Below are 19,435 nucleotides of genomic sequence, written 5' to 3'. Positions count from 1 at the left end.
TACAGAAAATGCTTCATTAAATTGCAGAAATTTCAATATATAACAAAAATAAAGAAAAGTAAGGGAAAGGGTGGGATGTGAGGAAAGGGGTGGGGCAGGAGGGGTGGGTAAGAATGTTTAAAAGGGATGATATTGATCAAGAGGCACAGTATTCATAAACTGCTCTGCTGAATGGCAACGCCTTTGTACACTATTTAAATTAATTTAAACAACTTAAAAATAACCACAATTGAGGGTGCTAAAAGCTCATGCCTTTAATCCTAGCTACTCCAAAAAGTCCTTGAAACTCTTCAACTAAGCACACAGACACACGCACCCACACAGATACACAGACACTCACATAGAAACCCCCCCCCCAACACACACACTCAGAGCCAGAAGTAGAGATGTGACTCAAGTGGTAAAGCACTAGATGAGTAAAAAAGCTCAGGGACAGTGCACAGGCCCTGATTTCAAGCCACAGAATAGCACCAAACAACAAAACAAAAACCACCTGACTAGATATTAATTCAAAGAAGTTAAATAAATTATCAGTAAGCACATAAAATACTCAGGAGTCTGTGATCTGAGGACTGCAGTTCAAATCAGGAAAGTCTGTTAGACTCTTATCTCCAATAAACCACTCAGAAAATGGGAAGTGGCACAGTGGCTCAAGTGGCAGTGCGCTTTAGCCTTGAGCTGAGGGACAGAGTTTATGCCCAGTTCAAGCCAATGACTGTCAAAAATAAATAAATAAATAAAAGATGCTCCACAACTCATTTCTTGGAAATGCTAATTAAAACCACAATTGAGAGATTAATTTGAATCCATTATAACTAGGATAATTAAAAATAATAGATAAGAACTAGTGTTAGCATGGATGTGAAGGCAAAATGAAACAGTTGCTGTAGATAACACTTGAAACTGTAAGTGAGAAGTCAGACACAAAAGGTTATTTGTTATTTGATTTGGAGCATAGGCATAGGTATTTAGCATAGCATGATTTGGGGAATAGGCATAGGCATCTAGCATAGGCAAAAGAAAGTAGATCAGGGACTGTTTAGTGCTGAGCCAGGGTGGGGGTGGGGAGAAAACAGAACTAAGAAAGGGATTAAAAGAAAATGGGGAAAGACTGGCATTTGAACTCAAGACCTTATGTTTGCTACGTAGGTGCTCAACCACTTGAGCAATTCCAACAGCCCCATCCTCCTTTTAAGAACTTTTCTGACATGGTCAAACCTTATAACTCAGGGTGGTCTCAAATTCACAATTCTCCTGCCTTAGCCTCCTGAGTGTTGATATTACAAATGTGTATCACCACACCCAGCTAGGGTAGCAGTTTCATAAAGACATTGAAAATGTTAAATGCGATGTAATTCTCTATGAACTAAAACCATTGCATTTTAAGCTTTACAAAATATATAAGCCATTTAAAAAAATAAGGTGCACATACTGTTAAGGAAAGAAGCCAGTTAGTTGAGGAGAGATGTGTCCTGACAATAATCGCTAAAAGGTTTCTGAGAGGAGTCCCATAGAAAAGTTTTTTTTAAAAAATGTGGTAATACTTTTTGCAACGTTTGATAAAAATCCAAGGATAGAGCAATTGTCAATTAAAATAGGAGGATGAGGGTGAAGGTAGGAGAGAAGGCCTTGAGTCAGTGGTTCTCTGCTATCTTTTCCAACACCTGGGTGACAAACATTGGCAATTGAAGCCATTGTATCTGGGTTTCTCTGAGGCCCTGGAGGGAAGTATGCTTGGAAGAGAAGGTGATGGGAAGTCCTCCTGAAATGTAACTCCACACAATCCTGTAGTGTAAGTTAGCAGTATCTATGCAAATTTATACTAGACATATTCTCCAACCCAGCAATTCCACTTCTAGAAAGCAAGGTATGTAAATGCACATGCCAATTAGTAGGAAGGTAACTACAAAAAAGAAAAAAGCAATGGACTTCTTTTAAAATGAGATAGCACACATTTGCATTTTTTTCTGCACTTAGGCTCCATGAAAATATCTTCATTTCATTCTTGATCTCTGGACATGTAGCCTCAACATTATTTTGAGCTCCATATAAATATCTATGTATAATCTTTAAAAAAATTAAAGGTTGGGTGCTGGTGGATCTGGCAGGTGCTGGTGCCTCACTTCTGTAATCTTAGCAACTCAGCTGAGATATGAGGGTCCTAGTTTGAAGTTCAAAGATAATTAAAAAGATCTATGAACAGGGTAGCTGTCTTTAAAACTTGAAAAAAGTTATTGTTAATATCTGTATTTTGTAAGCAGTAAATATTCTCTCAGTTTACCTTGATTCATATTGAGAATCAAAAGAAAATTAAAAGAATTAGAATAGTCTTCAATATATGCATGTATTGTACCTCACAAATCAGTACAATATTGTCAAAAGAAATTAAAAACACTGTAACAATAAGATATACAAGACACTATGTTGAAAATGAACTTTATAACCTGGGGAGAAGGGAGGAGTTGGGGAGGTGGGGAGGATGGAAGGGGAAAAACAAAGAGGGGGTAAATGATCAATAGGAAATGTACTCATTACCTTACTCATGTAACTGTAACCCCTCTGTACTGTATCTTTATAATATAAATATATTTTTAAAAAGAAATTAAAATAAGAATTAAGAATTTGGGTTTTTCAAACATAAAAACTTCAAGAGTATTTGCAAAAAGAAACTAATTCTTATTTGTTAGGAAAATTACACAAAATAAAATAGTCTCAAGTAGATAATTCACAGAGCAAAATTATGAGTTTTGCAACCCAATTTCCAGTTAGGTTGACTCAGTAATACATATAAAATGAGCCATTTGAAGAAAAAATGTTGATCCTCAACCTAATGTATTATACTAAAGAATTATAAGCATCATATATACATAAACACATGCACACAAACACACACACACATACACACAAATAGATATATTTGACTCAGTTGGTTAAGAGAGAAAGACATTCTGAGAATGAATATTAAATTCCAAGACAAAAATTACTTAGAAAAACACTGAAAGATCTGAATCCATAACGGTTTTTAATTTCATTCATTAAAAGGTAGCATAAGCAAACATAAACAAGGTAGAAAGTATCCATTTTTGTTTTATTTTTTTTTTGCAGTTTGAACACTTACTTAGGCAGGCACTCTACTGCTGATCAATGCCGCCAGACTTTTCATACAGTACATATTTTTCAGATAGTATTTCTCTTCCTTCTTCCCTGTCTCTCCCCTCTTCCTCTCCCTCTCCTCTGGCTTCTTAGTGGTTAACTGGAGGTAAGAACCTTAGGGCTTTTCCTGCCCAGGTTCACTTTGAATCATGATCTTCAGATCTCAGACTCTTGAGCAGCTAGGAATACAGACGTGAGCTACTAGTGTCTCACTTTTTGCTGGCCCAAGCCTGCACTGTGATCTTCCTATTTTATGCTTCCCTCTTTAATTGGGATGACAGTTATGTGTCACAGCAGCCAGTGGTTGAGAAAGACTCACAAACTTGTTGGCAGGGCTGGCCTTGAATTCTGATACTTGTAATGTTAGCTTTCTGAGTAGCTAAGATTATAAATGTGTGCCCATGGAGCTTGAGAGAGGTTTTAATATACTTTAATATAATATTCATACACACTGATAAGAAAAGCCATAAAACCAGAGTTTAATGAGCAGAGCATATTTAACTATAGGAAAAAAAGCCTCAGAAAAGTTATTTTTAGCAGCATATAAACAAAAGCAAGGTGCAATTTAATATCTTAGTAGGTTAGCAATATTTTTTCGGTCAGAATATTTAATGGCATGGATGTTAATGATGATGTAGTACTTTATATATTCCTGAATAAATCAACACACTGTAATGCACTGTGACTATGGGTGAAGTACAAAATTTTTAGGCTTTAGTTCCTTACATGTATTACATCATAACTGTCTCATAGAGAGCTTAGGTGTATTATTAATGATAATATTTGTAAAAGGCAGAGCACAGGCAGAATCTGACAAAGTTTGATTTTAATTATTAGCATTTATGATCATATATATATGTGTATGTGTGTGTGTGAGAGAGAGAACCACCTACTAAGACATTAAACATTACAGTTTCTCATTCAAATTTACTAATTTATTTGGAGGGGGGAGTCAGTTTTTACATAAAATTTCTAGCCCTATTAAAATACAATGGAAATATTTCATTTTGAGAAAACTAGTTATTTGTATGATAACTTTAAGAAAGAATTTCTGCCTAGGTGAAGCCTGTAGAGTAGAACTACATGTTTTCTCATGATGCTGATAATATTTGCTGTGCACTTTAGGTCACTTAACAATCACACAGACATGATGAAAATGCTTAGAAATTGATGTCTTCATGTTTCAAGTTGCCTGGAGATAGGAAATCTCTTAGGAACAGCCAAATAGAAATATATCTGTACATTCTTATCTACCCATTTTATCTTTAACGGGGTAGAAACAAAACCATGTGCTATCTTGAGTAAGGAGTCAATTGTATTTGAAGTCAAAAGACCAATGAAAATCAAGACTTCTGTTTCATATATACTCATACTGCTAGGAGGCATTTGAACAATGACTAACTTGAAGCATTTCCAGACTTCAAAAAAAGTGGCTTCTATATTTAAGGTCTGTTCAGCAAGAACCATGGTGTACTGGAATTAGGACGTATTATATCAGAACAATTAGTCTTCTCTCAAAAAAAGAGAGAAGTATGACTTTTAGTTTTCAATATAGAGCTAATAAAAATCACAGTGGCCACAAAAGAGGTGGTTTCTACAAAGACAAATAGAATCAGGGAAGGAAAGAATCGTTAAGCAGTAAGAAAGAAAACATTTTCATAAATTTTGTTTTCATTGTAGTGAATTTTTTGGTTATGGTGATAGCTGCAAGGTGAACCTAGGAGTATCCAGGACTGCCTGCCTGAAAAGTGCTGTACAACAATGGTTCTCATATATTATCTCTTAAATTGTAATTAAGTTGAAGGAGGGTAGAGAGAACGAAACAGAGGACCAGTTTGTATTTCTCCTAAAATGAATGCTTTGTGTACTATTTTATTAATAATTAATCTTTATAACATAAAAATAGGGAAGTTTAAAAACTTCTTCTAGTCACAAAGGAAAGATAGTAGGCGGTAGAACTCATATTCAAACATTGATGGCCAACCACTGATTTTCCCACTATTTTTCAGGAATGAAAAGGAAGAAAAAGTAAAGAAGTGAAAGTTGAGGAAAAGATGTAAAAGAAAACATAGTAATGTCAGAAAAGTAGTCTTCATTGAATTATTGAACAATCCTAATTAACTCAAGCTTTCATTCCAGAACATACAAACTAGCAAAGTATTCAGGTAAATGAAAATGTTCCTAAATTTATGAAAGATCTTTTTTTCTTTAGGGAATGATTATCATTCAGTTTCTTTGGAGCACTAAAAAGAGGCTTTAAAAGTGATTAAATATAGACATACTTTAAAATATTCAAGTGTTATGTACATTGAGATTTCCCTGCTTTATATCCTAGATTCTTAAAACCTTTGATAAGTCATTATTAATGACCAAATTTATTTTCCTGTAGATTTGTGTAATGATTATTAATACTCAATAAACATGTAACCGTGTGTGTTAGTTCCTTTCTTTATGACTGACAAACTAACAGATATAATTTAAGAAAGGATAAACTTATTTGGAGTCATATTTTCAAAGGGTTCTGTTCATGGTCTCCTGAATTCAGTTCGTTGTATGTTACCCAAACACTCAGGAGCCATTGTAATTGTAGTCCACGGAAGCCAGATTATGTTTTATTTTAACCCTTGATGTTCATTATGTTTAAAAAATATCCACCCTAAAAATCCATGTTTCTCTTCATAAAAATTATATAATATGTAAGTTCTAATCTTCAATGGTTTGTGATCTTTCAATAATATTTGAATGAGATTATCTCTATAAATGTGATATTTCTTAAAAGTGAGGCAACTAATATGTACACTGAATAAAAACAGTTATATAATTAATTTAGAGAAGTTTTAGAGTAAAATTATCACTAACTTTGTTAAATCTCATTAGTCCCTTAAATTCAAAAATATTTCAACCGAAAGTTTATTATTATTATTTTTTCCAGTCATGGGGCCTGAACTCTGGGCCTGGGTGCTATCCCTCCCTCCCTTCCTTCCTTCCTTCCTTCCTTCCTTCCTTCCTTCCTTCCTTCCTTCCTTCCTTCCACCCTTGCTTTCTTCCATCCATATCTTTTTCTTCACTTTTTCTTCTTTTCCTCCTTTCTTCTTTCCATCCTTCATTCCTTCTTCCTTATTTTAAAAGCTCAACTTGCCAATGGAGAATGTAGTCAATTGTGTATTCCTAACTCATCAACCTTGTCAGTTTTATGCAGTGGCTTTATATAACAGCACTCTTCTGATTGTATCAATCCTAGGCTGGATAGTTACCAAAAGACAGGAAGGAAAAGGCTTCAACTTCAAAGCTCAGGTCCTAGATATCAGTTTTTCACTCCCAGAATCAAAGAAAAAGTTTCCAGGTTTATAATATCTAAGTGAAAGGAAATGTATAAAATTGTATAAATTTATATAAATGTATAAAATATGAATAAAATGTATATAAATGTATGTATATAGGTATATAATATGTATGAAAATGTATGCAAATTGTATAAAAATAATAGTAAAATTCTTATATTTACACAGGTTAACTATATCTCTACTAAAATACATTTTGGGAGGGGGGAGATGGGAAGGGATGGTAAGGGGAAGCAAAGGAGGAGGCCACAATGCTTGATAAGAAATGTACTCATTATCTTGCTCATGTAATTGTAACCCCTCTGTATGGTATTTTCACAATAAAAAAGAAATTTATACTTTAGTTAAAAAAATAAAATAAAATACATTTTATTTGCATAACAAACATTCTATCTAGCTAGCTAGCTAGGTAGCAGGACAGAGCTAGGCTCACACCTATAATCCTGTCTACTCAGAAGGATCTCTATTCAAAGTCATCCCAGGCAAGAAAATCCAAGACACTCTTATCCTAAATTAACAACAACAACAAAGCAAGAAGTGGACCTGTCACTCAAGTGGTAAAGCATCAGCCTTGAGCAGAAAAATCATGAAACCCTGACAACCTCTTAGTACCAGCACACAAAAACACAAAAATACAGTTTGTTAGTAAGATGGAAATAATACTCTAGTAAGTAATAATCTTTCCAATTTGGCTTTATTTCATATGTATTTATTCCTCCATTCATTAAAAAATACAATGTTAATTCCTTGTCAAAAAGCTATCCTTTTGTAGAAAAAAAACTTGTCTATATGTTTTATAATTAGCACTAAATGTATAAAGAGACTTAGAAAATAATAAGGAGCAAACTGAAACAATTTTAATTTTCTTTGTTTAGTGTCTGTCTGCTCTTATATATCATTTGTATAAAGACTAAATAAAAATGTTTGCCTTTAACATGTTTCACCTAATAGAATGTACAAAGAAACCAAAAAGGATTTGGTAATACACAAAATTATTTGAGCATTTATACATAAAATGCTAGAAACAATGAAGATAGTAAGAGTAACTCACACAGTAAGCAGCTTTTTGTTTTGTTTTGTAGGACAGGTAGATAGATTGTTTAATAATCAACTTATCATGCAGGGATTATTATAAACTAATAGTCCACTTCATAAAAATCCTAGTAATACTTGAATTTTTAGCAAGGAATGGGCCAGGAAAATGCATAATAATTTTTTTGTGCTTAACACATTTGCCATTTTTAATGTATATAAGAATACTCTGATTCAGCTACAGTTGTAGAAAAACCTAAAAAATAATCTTCAAAGAATTATGAATAAATAGCCCTTTTGAACTCCCAGCTAACCAAGAAAATTGCTAACATGTTCTGATTGGAAAAAAGAGAACTTTCAAAATGACAATTCCTTATGGCAAGTAGTTTTCTAAAGCAATGTTCAAAGATAACTGCTATATTAAATAAGAAATTGTCTTATAGCACATAAAAGTAACGCAAAATTCTTATAGGCTTATGTTAGAAACCCATCTATTAAGCGGAATGCAGTTTTTTCAATGGCCATACATACCTATATGACTAGCAGAAACCATTCATCATCATTCAGTAAATAGATATGTTAATTTACCTCTAAGTTCTACGAAACTCTCTAAAGAACTTTTTACAGCATGAAATACCAACTAAATTCAAGAAAAAATCATTACCAAAGACATACTTACTTCTAACCACCTGATAACAAAGGAAGATAAAAAATTCTCAATTTTCTCCACTTACCCAGGAGTTGTGCAATGATATAAAGAGCCTGTCCCCAGAGAAACAGTTTTCCATCACGACCACAGTTGCTAGGAAATCGTTTTTGACTACCAGGATCTCTTTTCTCATATTCTACAAAGTCAGCAGGCACATAATAGTACTTTGGTACGACAGGATATCCTACAGAGTTTAAAAATAAGCACATATAAAATATAACACATCAATGTCCTCCCAAAAATCCCTTAAAAATCTGCAATGACTAAATAACACAGAACAGTGATCCAGAGTTAGCAGATTTGAGAATCTTTTGAAAAATGGGCTTTCTGGTTCCTGTAATAAATATTGTCTTTAAAACTTAACAGCTAACTGTTAAACGTTACTCAGCAATGTACACATCTTATTTAATATTTCATTTTAACATCTGTAAATGAATCACCAAATATGCAAATATTTAGCAGTTTAAACCAAGCTATATTTAGTAGGATTAATCTATTGAAGCTTCAGAAAGGATACTGTATAATCTTAAGTGAGTGATTCTAACTCTAAGTCATTCCTTGGAGCAAAAAATTTTCTAAAAAGTCCTATTTAAATATTAAGCCCATCATCTGCCAGTCAAGATCACTGAAAGAAAAAGCCCTTCTTTCCTTGTGACCAACCCATTAGAAAATATTTCTTGGAAAAAGGAAATTATTATGTAGAGGATAGAATCTATTGAAGACATTTTGCAATATCAACTCAAAGCAAACCTAATTTTCTTAAGAAAATCATGCATTTTCCCCCAAAATTTGCTTCCTTCTTTGTGTATTGATTAATTACTTCCAAGCTCCCAAGATACCTAGAACATGGAATTTCTTTGAGGATTAATTTATTCAGAAAAATCACTTTTATTCTTTTACTGTCCCCATTGATATTTGTTCTGAAACCAATAAATCCATTTTGACCATTTAAAAACATTAAATCCATCCTTAAAGGATGAAATTTAACACAATGGCAGACATTCAATATACAGTGCTAATGATCCTACAGAAGCAACACTGAAGAGAAGGCTAGAAAGTTCATGGCAATGCTATTGCCTTTGGATGAGAGCAGAGCCTCTGCAAGTAGCCTACTGGGTTATGAAGCAGTACTCACCTGATCACATAAGTTTAGATGACCTGGATAAAAAATAAGGCATTTTCTAATACTGGCACACTACAGAGTAAAGGTGTTACACAGTAACAGTTAAAAAAAACCTCTGCTTACATAATTATCTCAGTATTACTGCAGCCACAACTGTCTAAATCCATCTCTGTTCTTGTCTTACCTAATTAGCAACTTTTACAAAAGCGCATTTCATTAAAAGAAATTTATAAAGATTTGTCATTCTAATTTCAGTTGAGTTCTTATTCACATTTTTAAATGGATATAAATTCTTATGATTTAAACAAATTACTGTTATGGCAATATACAGTTACATCAGTCAAGTAATGAGTATATTTCCTTTTGAACAGTGTCATCCCCTCCCTCATTCTCTCCCAGTTTTTCTCCTCCCAACTTCTCTTCCTCCAAAGTTGTATAGTTCATTGTGAACATAGTATCTAATAGGTTTCACTGCTGAATTGATTCACCCTTTATCCACCATTTCTGTGCTTCACCTTTCCCTCCCCAAATCAGATAAACTTATATACATGACAAAGGGTATAGAAATCAAGGGAATTAACCAAAGAAAAAAAGGAGAAAAGAAAAGAAGAAATAAACAACTGAAAGCAGTATAATAAAAAAAAAACGCTTATCCATTTCTTGAAGTTCATTTTGATAAGCATTATTTTATATGATCTTATATACATAGCTATTGAACCCTTGCGATCCTCTCCTAAGAATGTCCTCCTTTGTTCTCACTGTGTGAATGTTGTATGTTTTATAAAGGATTCATTCATAGATTTCAAATGACCATTAAGAAAATATTGAAAAACACAACTATACCATCTATGGTCTGATGAAGCACTGGAGTCAAAAGATCCTGATATTCCTTTACTTGTTTGGGATTGCCTCTAAAAACTCCTGAAACACAAGATCCAACAGAAGCTCTATTAAAGCTTATAAACCATTTTGTAATTGTATAGTGTACATAATAAAAAAATTGAAGAAAAGTAATGCAAATGTGTATGATATTTTTCCAAAAACTTATAAGTAATGCAATTTTAGCATATAGAATGGAAAATTAAATTTTAATTAAAATTTCTCTATGCTTATGCTTAAGTATTATAGATATCCAATGTCATGATTACAGTATTCATAACTTATTAAAAACTTCTTTGTAAGTATGAGTACATTAGTATCATTATAAAAGACAGAGTAGTTTGAAAATTTTTAAATGATTTAAAATTCACTCAGTAAGCAGAAAAGTGCATAGCCATTAAATCACTATCTGCTAGTTGAAATGAGTAATATATCATTTTTTCTCTTCTTTAAACCATTTACATTCTATAGCATAAACAGCAAGAAAGAGCTTACTTACCATCAATCATCATGTAAAGGAAAAATATAGGAAATTCACATTCGATGTCATCAAATAGCTAAAATAGAAAACATTTAAAATTTTCATTAACAAATTAAAGCAATTTTATTTAGACTTATGTAAAAGATTTATGTACAGTAATAATTTAAAGTTGGGCCTGATTTTATAAGTAATCCATGTTCTTTAAAACACTTCTCAGGACTGTAACTCAAAGGCTTATTCATTAAACATATATTCATTAAATTACAGTGGGACAAAGGGTGAATCAATTCAGCAGTGAAACCCACTAGACACTATGTTCAAAATGAACTATACAACTCTGGAGGAAGGGGAGTTGGGAGGGGGGAAACTGGGAGAGAATGAGGGATGGGGTGATACAGTTCAATGCCTAATGTCTAACACCAATTAGATGGAGTAAACAGCTACAGTGCAGTCAAATGTGTATGTGTGGGATATCAGGCACACAAGAAAAGATATATCTGATTCTCCATGATGGTTGGGAAGGGTCTATACAAAAAAGATGCTTCAGCTAAAGGCTGTTAGGTTGCACTGAAGAGAGGAGCTAAGGGAACTCCACACTGAGGAACTAACATGCTAAACTACACACACATAGAATTGCAAAGTGTAGAAAAGAAACTACCAGTAGAGTTCAGTATTTCTAGCATAAATGAAGTAGTAGTAAAAACTGAAGCTCAACAAGCTGGTCCAGGAAAGCCAAATCAATAAAGACCTTGTCAGAGAGAGACTTCAATCAGGAAGTATACAGGGAAACTGGGGGAGCAGGATCAGATTACTTACTATATTCACTTGCCAGTCTATGCAGTTAGCAGTACTAAAGTGTCAAAGGACAAGAAATCAGAAAAAAGAGATTATGCCTAATAAAGTAGAATGTTTCAAGTTTAGTAGTACAGATATTTGGGGCCAAATAACTGTTGCAGGGGCTGTGCTATATAGTACAGGATGTTTAGCAACATCTCCAGCTTCTGCTTTCCTGATGCCAGTAGCACCCAACAAAGTGATAACCTAAAATGTCTCCAGATAGTGTCAAATGACCCCTAGGAAGCAAAACTACCCCAGGCTTCACCACTAGGTTAAGCCAAGGACTAAAAAAGAGCAAAAAAAAAAAAAAAACCTTAAAGAAGAGACATTTTTTTTTTTTTAGGATTTTCATGGTGACTAAACTTGCCACCTTCTATGACTAACAAAGGTGGATGATTGCCAAAGAGAAGCTAGAATTACTGAGGCTGGCCAGGGCTATGACCTTTAGATATTTGTAAACTGTAGGGAACCTAAGTGAAGATGTGTGGACCACAGCTATATATACTGGGAAGAGTAAAGGGAGGGAGTGTGACTAAGGGATAGAGATCATTATTAGCAGAAGAGTTGTGAGAATATGAATAGAACCAAAGCAGAAAGGGATGAGGATGGATCACAGGAGAACAACAAGAAGAGGTGGAAGAAGAGGAATATGTAAAACTGACAGAATAAGTAGAGGACTAGGAAAAGAATGGGGTAAAGGCAAAGAAAAATGTTCCAAGAAAGAGAATCCAGAAAACATACCCAAATATGAAGAAAAATTTAGGTGAAATAAGGTCTGAAAGGCATTTATTATGACTCAGTTGTTAAAAATGAATGAAATCCAAACATCTACTGGACAGTGTTTGAGAGAAGAGCCAGATCACAAGGACGCAAGGTGAATGAAAGGTTAGTAGGCCTGTATACCAAGAATAGAATGAGGTTCTCAGAGGGTGACTACAAATTCTAAGAATAGGAGGCAGACAAATAAGATTGAGGAAGGGTTTTGTTTCCTTAATAATGAATATCAATGTATCTATTCTGCGTAGAAGGTAACCGGAGAGCAACATAGAGGGAAAGTAGAAGAAAGAAAGATGAGGAAGAGAAAAAGATATACATTATTTTACCAGAAAAAAACTCTCAGTGAGAATGCCAAGAAAGTAAAAGAGAAGAGAATGGTTAGGTAAATGTAGATTGAGCCTAAAAAGGAAACAGTGTGCCTCTTGTGAGACAAGAGAGATGAGGTAGGTACAGATGGAAAGAAAGACTCAATGGAAAAGACCACACAAAGTCAATCCAGTAGAAAATGAAAAGTAAAAGGCCCTGAACTTAAATACAAATGGGGGAAAACTTTTGGCCCAATGTAGCAGACTACCACTCTTAATACTGTGATAAAAAAATTTTAAACTATACACAATAGAAAAAATCCTAATGCTCCTAGGATTTAACTTAATTTCATAGTCATCTGTGAAATTAAATATAATGATAAATAGCTTGTCTAGTTGTTCTGCAAAACTGTGCTAATTGCCAATGATTATAAAGATAATGTTGCTTGGACATATTCTATTCACAGATACACAGGGACTTCCACATATCGTATAGTTACAAAATTGTCAATTTCCATTAAAGCAATGAACATGGATGATTACTTTTGGGGAGATATAAACCTAGAGGTAGTGATCTGTGTATTTTATCTTTCTTTTTATTTTGGTAATATGGTACATTTGAAATACAAATGATTAAAATTAAAATATTTAGCGGACTATTTGTCAAAGAAAAAATTTAAGTGAAATTTAAAAGAGGAGAATGGAAAGGGCTACTAGTTTTAAGGAGAATCTATACTTAAAATGAAAACTAGAGCCCAAATACAACTTGCTGTTACATAAGGAACTGAAAATCTGATAGAAAAATTGTCCAACCAAGGACATGGACTACTATGAGCAAATGGATCTCATGGAACCAAGAACTAAAGAGTTACTGAGCATTACTATGTATAAAGTAACATTCTAAGCACTATTAAAATATATATATATATATATATATTAAGTCATTCAATTTCCACAAGAACCTCATGGTATGAGCACAATTAGTATTTCAATATGAATAATACTAAACATAGAGGCTAACTAACTTTCCCAAGGCCACATGGTTAAGAGTGGTAGAGCTAGAACTCAAATTGAAAAAGCCAGACTCCTAAGTCTGTGCCTTTGATTTCTCTCATGTACTATTAATATAGAATTTTAAAAATTGTTTTTCAATTATATTTTCATTATCTTTATATATACAAAGGAGTTAGCATTCAACAAATCAGTTTATAAATATAATGCATCTTGTCTTGATTGATATGACTTCTCTTATAAGCTATAAATGTGGAATTTTTTTTTTTTTGATCAGTTGTGGGCCTTGAACGCTGGGCTTGGGCACTGTCTCTCAGCTCAGAGCTCTACAACATGAGCTACAGCACCACTTCCGGTTTTCTGGTGGTTTATTGGAGATAAGAGTTTCACTGACTTTCCTGCCTGGGCTGGCTTTGAACCGCGATCCTCAGATCTCAACCTCCTGAGTAGCTAGTATTACAGGTGTGAGCCACCAGCGCCCGGCTAATGTGGAATATTTTTGATACCTTAATTTCAGCTGGTTTGTAGTAGCGTCGGTTGGGATCTTCCAATGATGTTCTATATCCATCTCTCAGGAAACGCTTAAACCCATATTTTCCTTTTAATTTTCTAACCACTTTATCAAGTGTCTGTCTGAAGAGAACTTCATCATCCAGAGCAAATGCAGGATAACTGATGCAAGGAAGCAGGGCAGCATCTGTGTTCTAGAGCCAAGAAGAAAGTGTGTGCAGTTAGATAACTAGCACTGCCCAAGGAGAATCAAGGAGATAAAAAGCCAAATGGCACATGTTTCAGTGAATATGGCTGAGAAGGTAAGATTTTATTGCTATCAAAGCAAATAATCAGAGGTCAACATTGGCTCCAATTAATTCAAGCAGTATGTAAAAAAATAATGCCTAATAGTTATCACAGCTCAATTTATCATTGCAATTTGTCTAAAGGTCTAACACCAAGTTGAGTAAGTTAACAGGCATAAAAATTTTATTGCAGCCAGGTGTCAGTGGCTCATAATCCTAGCTACTCAGGAGGCTGAGATCTGAGGATAGCAGTTCAAAGCTATCCTGGGCAGAAAAATCTGTGAGTCTCTTATTTCCAATTAACCACCAGAAAACCAAAACTGGCACTGTGGCTCTGGTGGTAGAGTGCTCGCCTTGAACTGAAGAGCTGAGGGACAGTACCCAGGCTCAGAGTTCAAGCCCCATGACTGACAAAAACTAAATAAAAAAAATATATATATAGCAAAAGTAATTAAAATTTATATTTTAGACGTTTATTGATTTTAAACATTTTTCATAGAACTTGCATATCATGTGAACAAAACTTAGTATATATTTGTAAGAAATTTGTGGAAAATGTGCACAAATATTGATCCTAGGATTATATTTGCATAGGAGAATGAGTTGTTAGCATATAATACTATTATTATTAGTATTTCTTTTACTATATTATTAGTATTTACTATATTATTAGTATTTCTTTTACTATAACCTTTATTATTTATGTAAAAATTATTTTAAAATAGTCAAATTGAGGTTGGGGATTTAGCTCAGTGGAAGATCACTTGCCTAGCAAGTGTAAGAAACTGAGTTCAGTCCTTAGCTTGGGAAAAAAAAGCTAGCATAGTCAAATTATTCTTATATTTTAAAAAAATAATAGAACCAGAAATAACCCCTAGAAAAACATACAATCAGGTATAGTAAACACACAAGTTCATCAAGTAAAAGAAAAAGTGAATCAAATAAGAGAAAAAACAATAAGAAAACTATTCAAAAGAAACATATTATAAAATCTTTCCTTCCCTCCCTTCTTCCCTCCCTCCTTTCCCCCTCCCTCCCCTCCCTTCCTTCCTTCCTTCTTTCCTTCCTTCCTACCTTCCTTGGTTTCTTCCTTCCTTCCTTCCTTGGTTTCTTCCATCTATCCCTTTTCCTTTTATTTTTCTTTTTGTCTTTTCTGCTTTCCATCCCTCTCAGCTCTTCTTCCCTCCATCCCTCTTTCCTTCCTTCATTCTTTTTCTTTCTTGATATTGTCTCTCTTGCTCTGCTATATGGGCTGGTCTTGAACTTTTGGGCTCAAGTGATCCTTCCACCTCAGCCACTTAAGTGCTTTAGACTTGAAGCAGGCAATACTATTCCTGGCTCAAATATGTTTCCTAATGTTCCATGACCAAAAATCCATATATATATATATATATATATATATATATATATATATATGTATGTATGTATATGAGAAATAATGTCAATTTCTTTTGCCTTACAAGAGAGTCACATGACAAAGCTGGTTTTTCCACACTTCTAAAGTCCAGACAGGTAGAGATAGTTACTAACCCCACCCCTCCACATGTCAGTTCAGCCATGCTGCTGTTTAATCTTATGATTTTTGTTTTAATAGTTAGAAAGGGGGGAGTTCATTGTGACATTTTCACATATGTTTACAGTGTGTTTCAGTCAGTCTCACACTGTCCTTTTTCCTTTCCTAAAATAATTTTAACAGGTTTGTTTTATTTTTATACATGCAACCAATCTACCTTTTCCATATTCATCCTTTTTTATCCTCTTTCTTAGCTCATGCCCTTCCAACTAGATCCCCCACCCTTCCACCACCAACATGTGTTTCTCTTTCCCATACCCACACCTCACCTTATTGCTCAACAGCATTCACTGAGTACTATCTTTTTGTTTGTAACACTACTTTGAACTCAAGGTCTTGTACTTGGCTCTGCAGGTGCTCTACCACTTGAGTCATAACCCAACTCTTTAACTTTTGTTATATTTGTAATGGGGTCTTATTGTTTGGCCAGGCTGGCCTAGACTAAGTTTCTCCTATCTTCTTAACTATGCCTCCCTTATAGATAGGATGACAAACATGAACCAATATGCCCAGCTTTTTATTGGTTGAAATGGGTCTGACTACATTTTTGCATGGAGTGTCCTCAAACAGTGATCCTATTGAGTACCTTCTGAGTAGCTTCCATTATATATGTGAGTCACCATTTAGCTTATGTCTTATTATCTTTCTGGATGACCTATAATATTTAGAGTGCTTTACTCTGGTACGGTTTCATATTTGCTGAACCTGTGCTCTACCACCTGAGGCACATTTCCTATCCTCTTTGCTCTAGTTATTTTTGATATAGGAGTCTTGTAAACTTTTCTGCCTGGTCAGGTTTGGAATTATAATCCTTCTATTTTCAATTTCCCACACAGTAGGGATGATAGGTGTGAACCATTGTACTTGACTACTAGTTAAGATGCTTATGGTGGACTTGAAGCCTGATCATTATGCTTTTAGACTCCTGACTTGCTAGGTTTAAAGGCAGGAGCCACTGGTGCCTGAGAGTTTCCTTGGGAAACAAGATAGAAGTATATAAAAAATCATAAATAACAGTCCATTAAAGTTTGTTGTAAGGCATCTCACATGAGATCTTGATTCTCTGGGTAACAGTGAGCACAAAGTTTGCCTGTTGCGATTGTGAGCATCAAGATCTACAAATATAACTGACCACGAACAGCCCTGCGAGGAGAAAAACAAACACATGTCAAGGAATTATAAACTACTTGGTATTCGTACAGTAAGACATTTCACAAAAAATACTAAAATGTATTGCACTTGAGTATGGGATCACTAAAAATCTTCAATGATTTTTGTATTTTTAATATTTCTTGAATTTCTTGCAATGAATGTATTTATTATATAATAAATCATTAAAGTGTTATTTTTATACTTTTGCTATTTTCCATAGTTTTCTTATAAATTACAATGTATTGATTTTACAATATAATGAAGTGCATTTATTACAATGAATATCTACATAGTTTAACATAAATAAAACAAGAAATCATTTGGATTCATAAAATCTCAGTTGTATATTCCTTATAAAGAATCTTGACTATTATTCATCATAGTGAGAGCTAAAAAAAACCCCCAAAATTCATACAGAACTACAAAATGCCCTTAGTAGCCCAACTAAGACTGGAAAAAAGTACAAATACTTAAAGATAGTGAAAATATTTTTTAAAGCAATGTGGAAAGTAGTACAATCTCAGATTTCAAACTTTACTACAGAGCTATAGTTTAACAACAACACAAAAAAAGCAAAAAAGATGAATACTGCCACAAAAAGCGACTTGAAGACTAATGGAATAGATTGGAAAACCCAATGGAATGGATTGGAAAACACAAAAACAAACATATACCTACATCCATTAGGTATTTGAAAGGTAGGCAAACTTTACTACAGATCTATAGTAAAAACTAAATAAAAGCTTAATACTGGCATAAAAAGAGACTTGAAGACCAATGGAATAGATTGGAAGACCTAGTAACAAACTTACATACCTACATACCTGTTATTTGAAAGGAAGCTAAAACGTATGTTAAGAGAAAATATTCCCTCTTCAACTAATGGTGTTCGAACAACTGGACATCTATATGCAGAAGACTGAAACTAGATCCTGTATACTAATACCAATTGAAAATGGACTGTCAATGTGAGACCTGAAACCTTGGGGCTACCAGAGGAAATGTAGGAGAAACATTAGATCCTATGGGCAAAGATAGGAATCTTTGAGTAGAGTTCTAGGAGCTCAAGAAATTGGAGAGAATTGACAAATAGGATTGTATCCAGCTAAAAAATTTCTGCACAGCTAAGGATATAGTTTAAAAAGTGCTACAGAATGGGAGAAGTTACCAGTTATACATCTGACAAGTGCTTAATATGAAGACTATACAAAGAATTCAAGAAACTAAACCCCCAAGATTAATAACCCAATTAATGAATGGGAAAAGGAGACTTTCAGAAGTGGAAATAACCACTAAACATGAAAAAATGTTCACCATCTCTGCCTATAAAGGAAATGTAAATCAAGACATTAAGGCCAGGTGCTATTGTCTTGTGCCTGTAATCCTAGCTACTAGCTTCAAAGCCAGCCCAAGTACAAAAGTCTATGTGACCCTACTCTCCGATTAATCACCAGAAAGCTGCATGTGGGGTTGTGGCTCAAGTATTAGATCTCTAGCTGTGAGCAATTAAAGCACAAGGATAGCACCCAGCCCCTAAGAACAAGCCACAGAACCTGCACACACAGAATCAGAAGGAATCCTATTATACAGTTGGGAGGAATGTAAACTAGCATAACCACTTTAGAAGGCAGTTTGGAGATTCCTCAGATAATTAAACACAGAACTACCCCATGATCCAGCAACATCACTCTCTAAACATCTATCCAGAATATTACAAGTCAAGATATAGTAAAGATACCTGTATAAAATCATTTAAATAGGGATACAGGTAGATCCATTGCAACAATGAGATGTACAAGTTGTTATGTGGAAAAACGAACTTTACAACTTTGGTGGTGGGGGGCGGGGAGGATGGGAAGGGATGGGAAGGGGAAACAAAGGAGGAAGCTACAATGTTTGATAAGAAATGTACTCATTATCTTGCCCATGTAATTGTAACCCCTCTGTACAGTATTTTCACACACAAAAAAGATACCTGTATATCCACTTTCATTGCTGAACTATTCATTTACCATACCCAAGTTATTGAAACAGCCCAGATACCCTATAACAATGAATGGATCAAGAAAATATGACACACACACACACACACACACACCATATAATTTTACTCATCAATCAGAAAGTGAAAGAGTAACAGGATGTCACGCAGAGAAATGGATGGATCTGGAAAAAATTGTATTATGTGAAATCAGACTCAGAAAGAAACTGTGCATGTATTCTTTTATATGTAGAAGTTAGATCTAAATTATAATGATATATTTA

General features: G+C 34.1%; 1 protein-coding gene across 3 annotated transcripts in view; it reads right to left on the bottom strand.

The window, feature by feature from the left end:
* Positions 1–6,236: 6,236 nt before the first annotated feature.
* LOC106000849 (phosphorylase b kinase regulatory subunit beta) overlaps positions 6,237–19,435 on the bottom strand; it is a 110,788-nt gene continuing 97,589 nt past the window's right edge. For all 3 annotated transcript variants that reach the window (XM_013036072.1, XM_013036073.1, XM_013036074.1), the window contains 6 exons: positions 17,066–17,161; positions 14,155–14,352; positions 10,737–10,794; positions 10,202–10,279; positions 8,261–8,419; positions 6,237–6,395 (listed from right to left, as the gene is read on the bottom strand). In XM_013036072.1, the coding sequence (XP_012891526.1) occupies positions 6,391–6,395; positions 8,261–8,419; positions 10,202–10,279; positions 10,737–10,794; positions 14,155–14,352; positions 17,066–17,161 (594 nt within the window). In that variant the 3' untranslated portion in view covers positions 6,237–6,390. The remainder of the gene's footprint in view (positions 6,396–8,260; positions 8,420–10,201; positions 10,280–10,736; positions 10,795–14,154; positions 14,353–17,065; positions 17,162–19,435) is intronic.

The sequence above is a fragment of the Dipodomys ordii genome, unplaced genomic scaffold, assembly GCF_000151885.1.
Source record: "Dipodomys ordii isolate 6190 unplaced genomic scaffold, Dord_2.0 Scaffold247, whole genome shotgun sequence".
Lineage (NCBI taxonomy): Eukaryota > Metazoa > Chordata > Mammalia > Rodentia > Heteromyidae > Dipodomys > Dipodomys ordii.
This window is presented reverse-complemented; position numbering and strand designations above follow the sequence as displayed.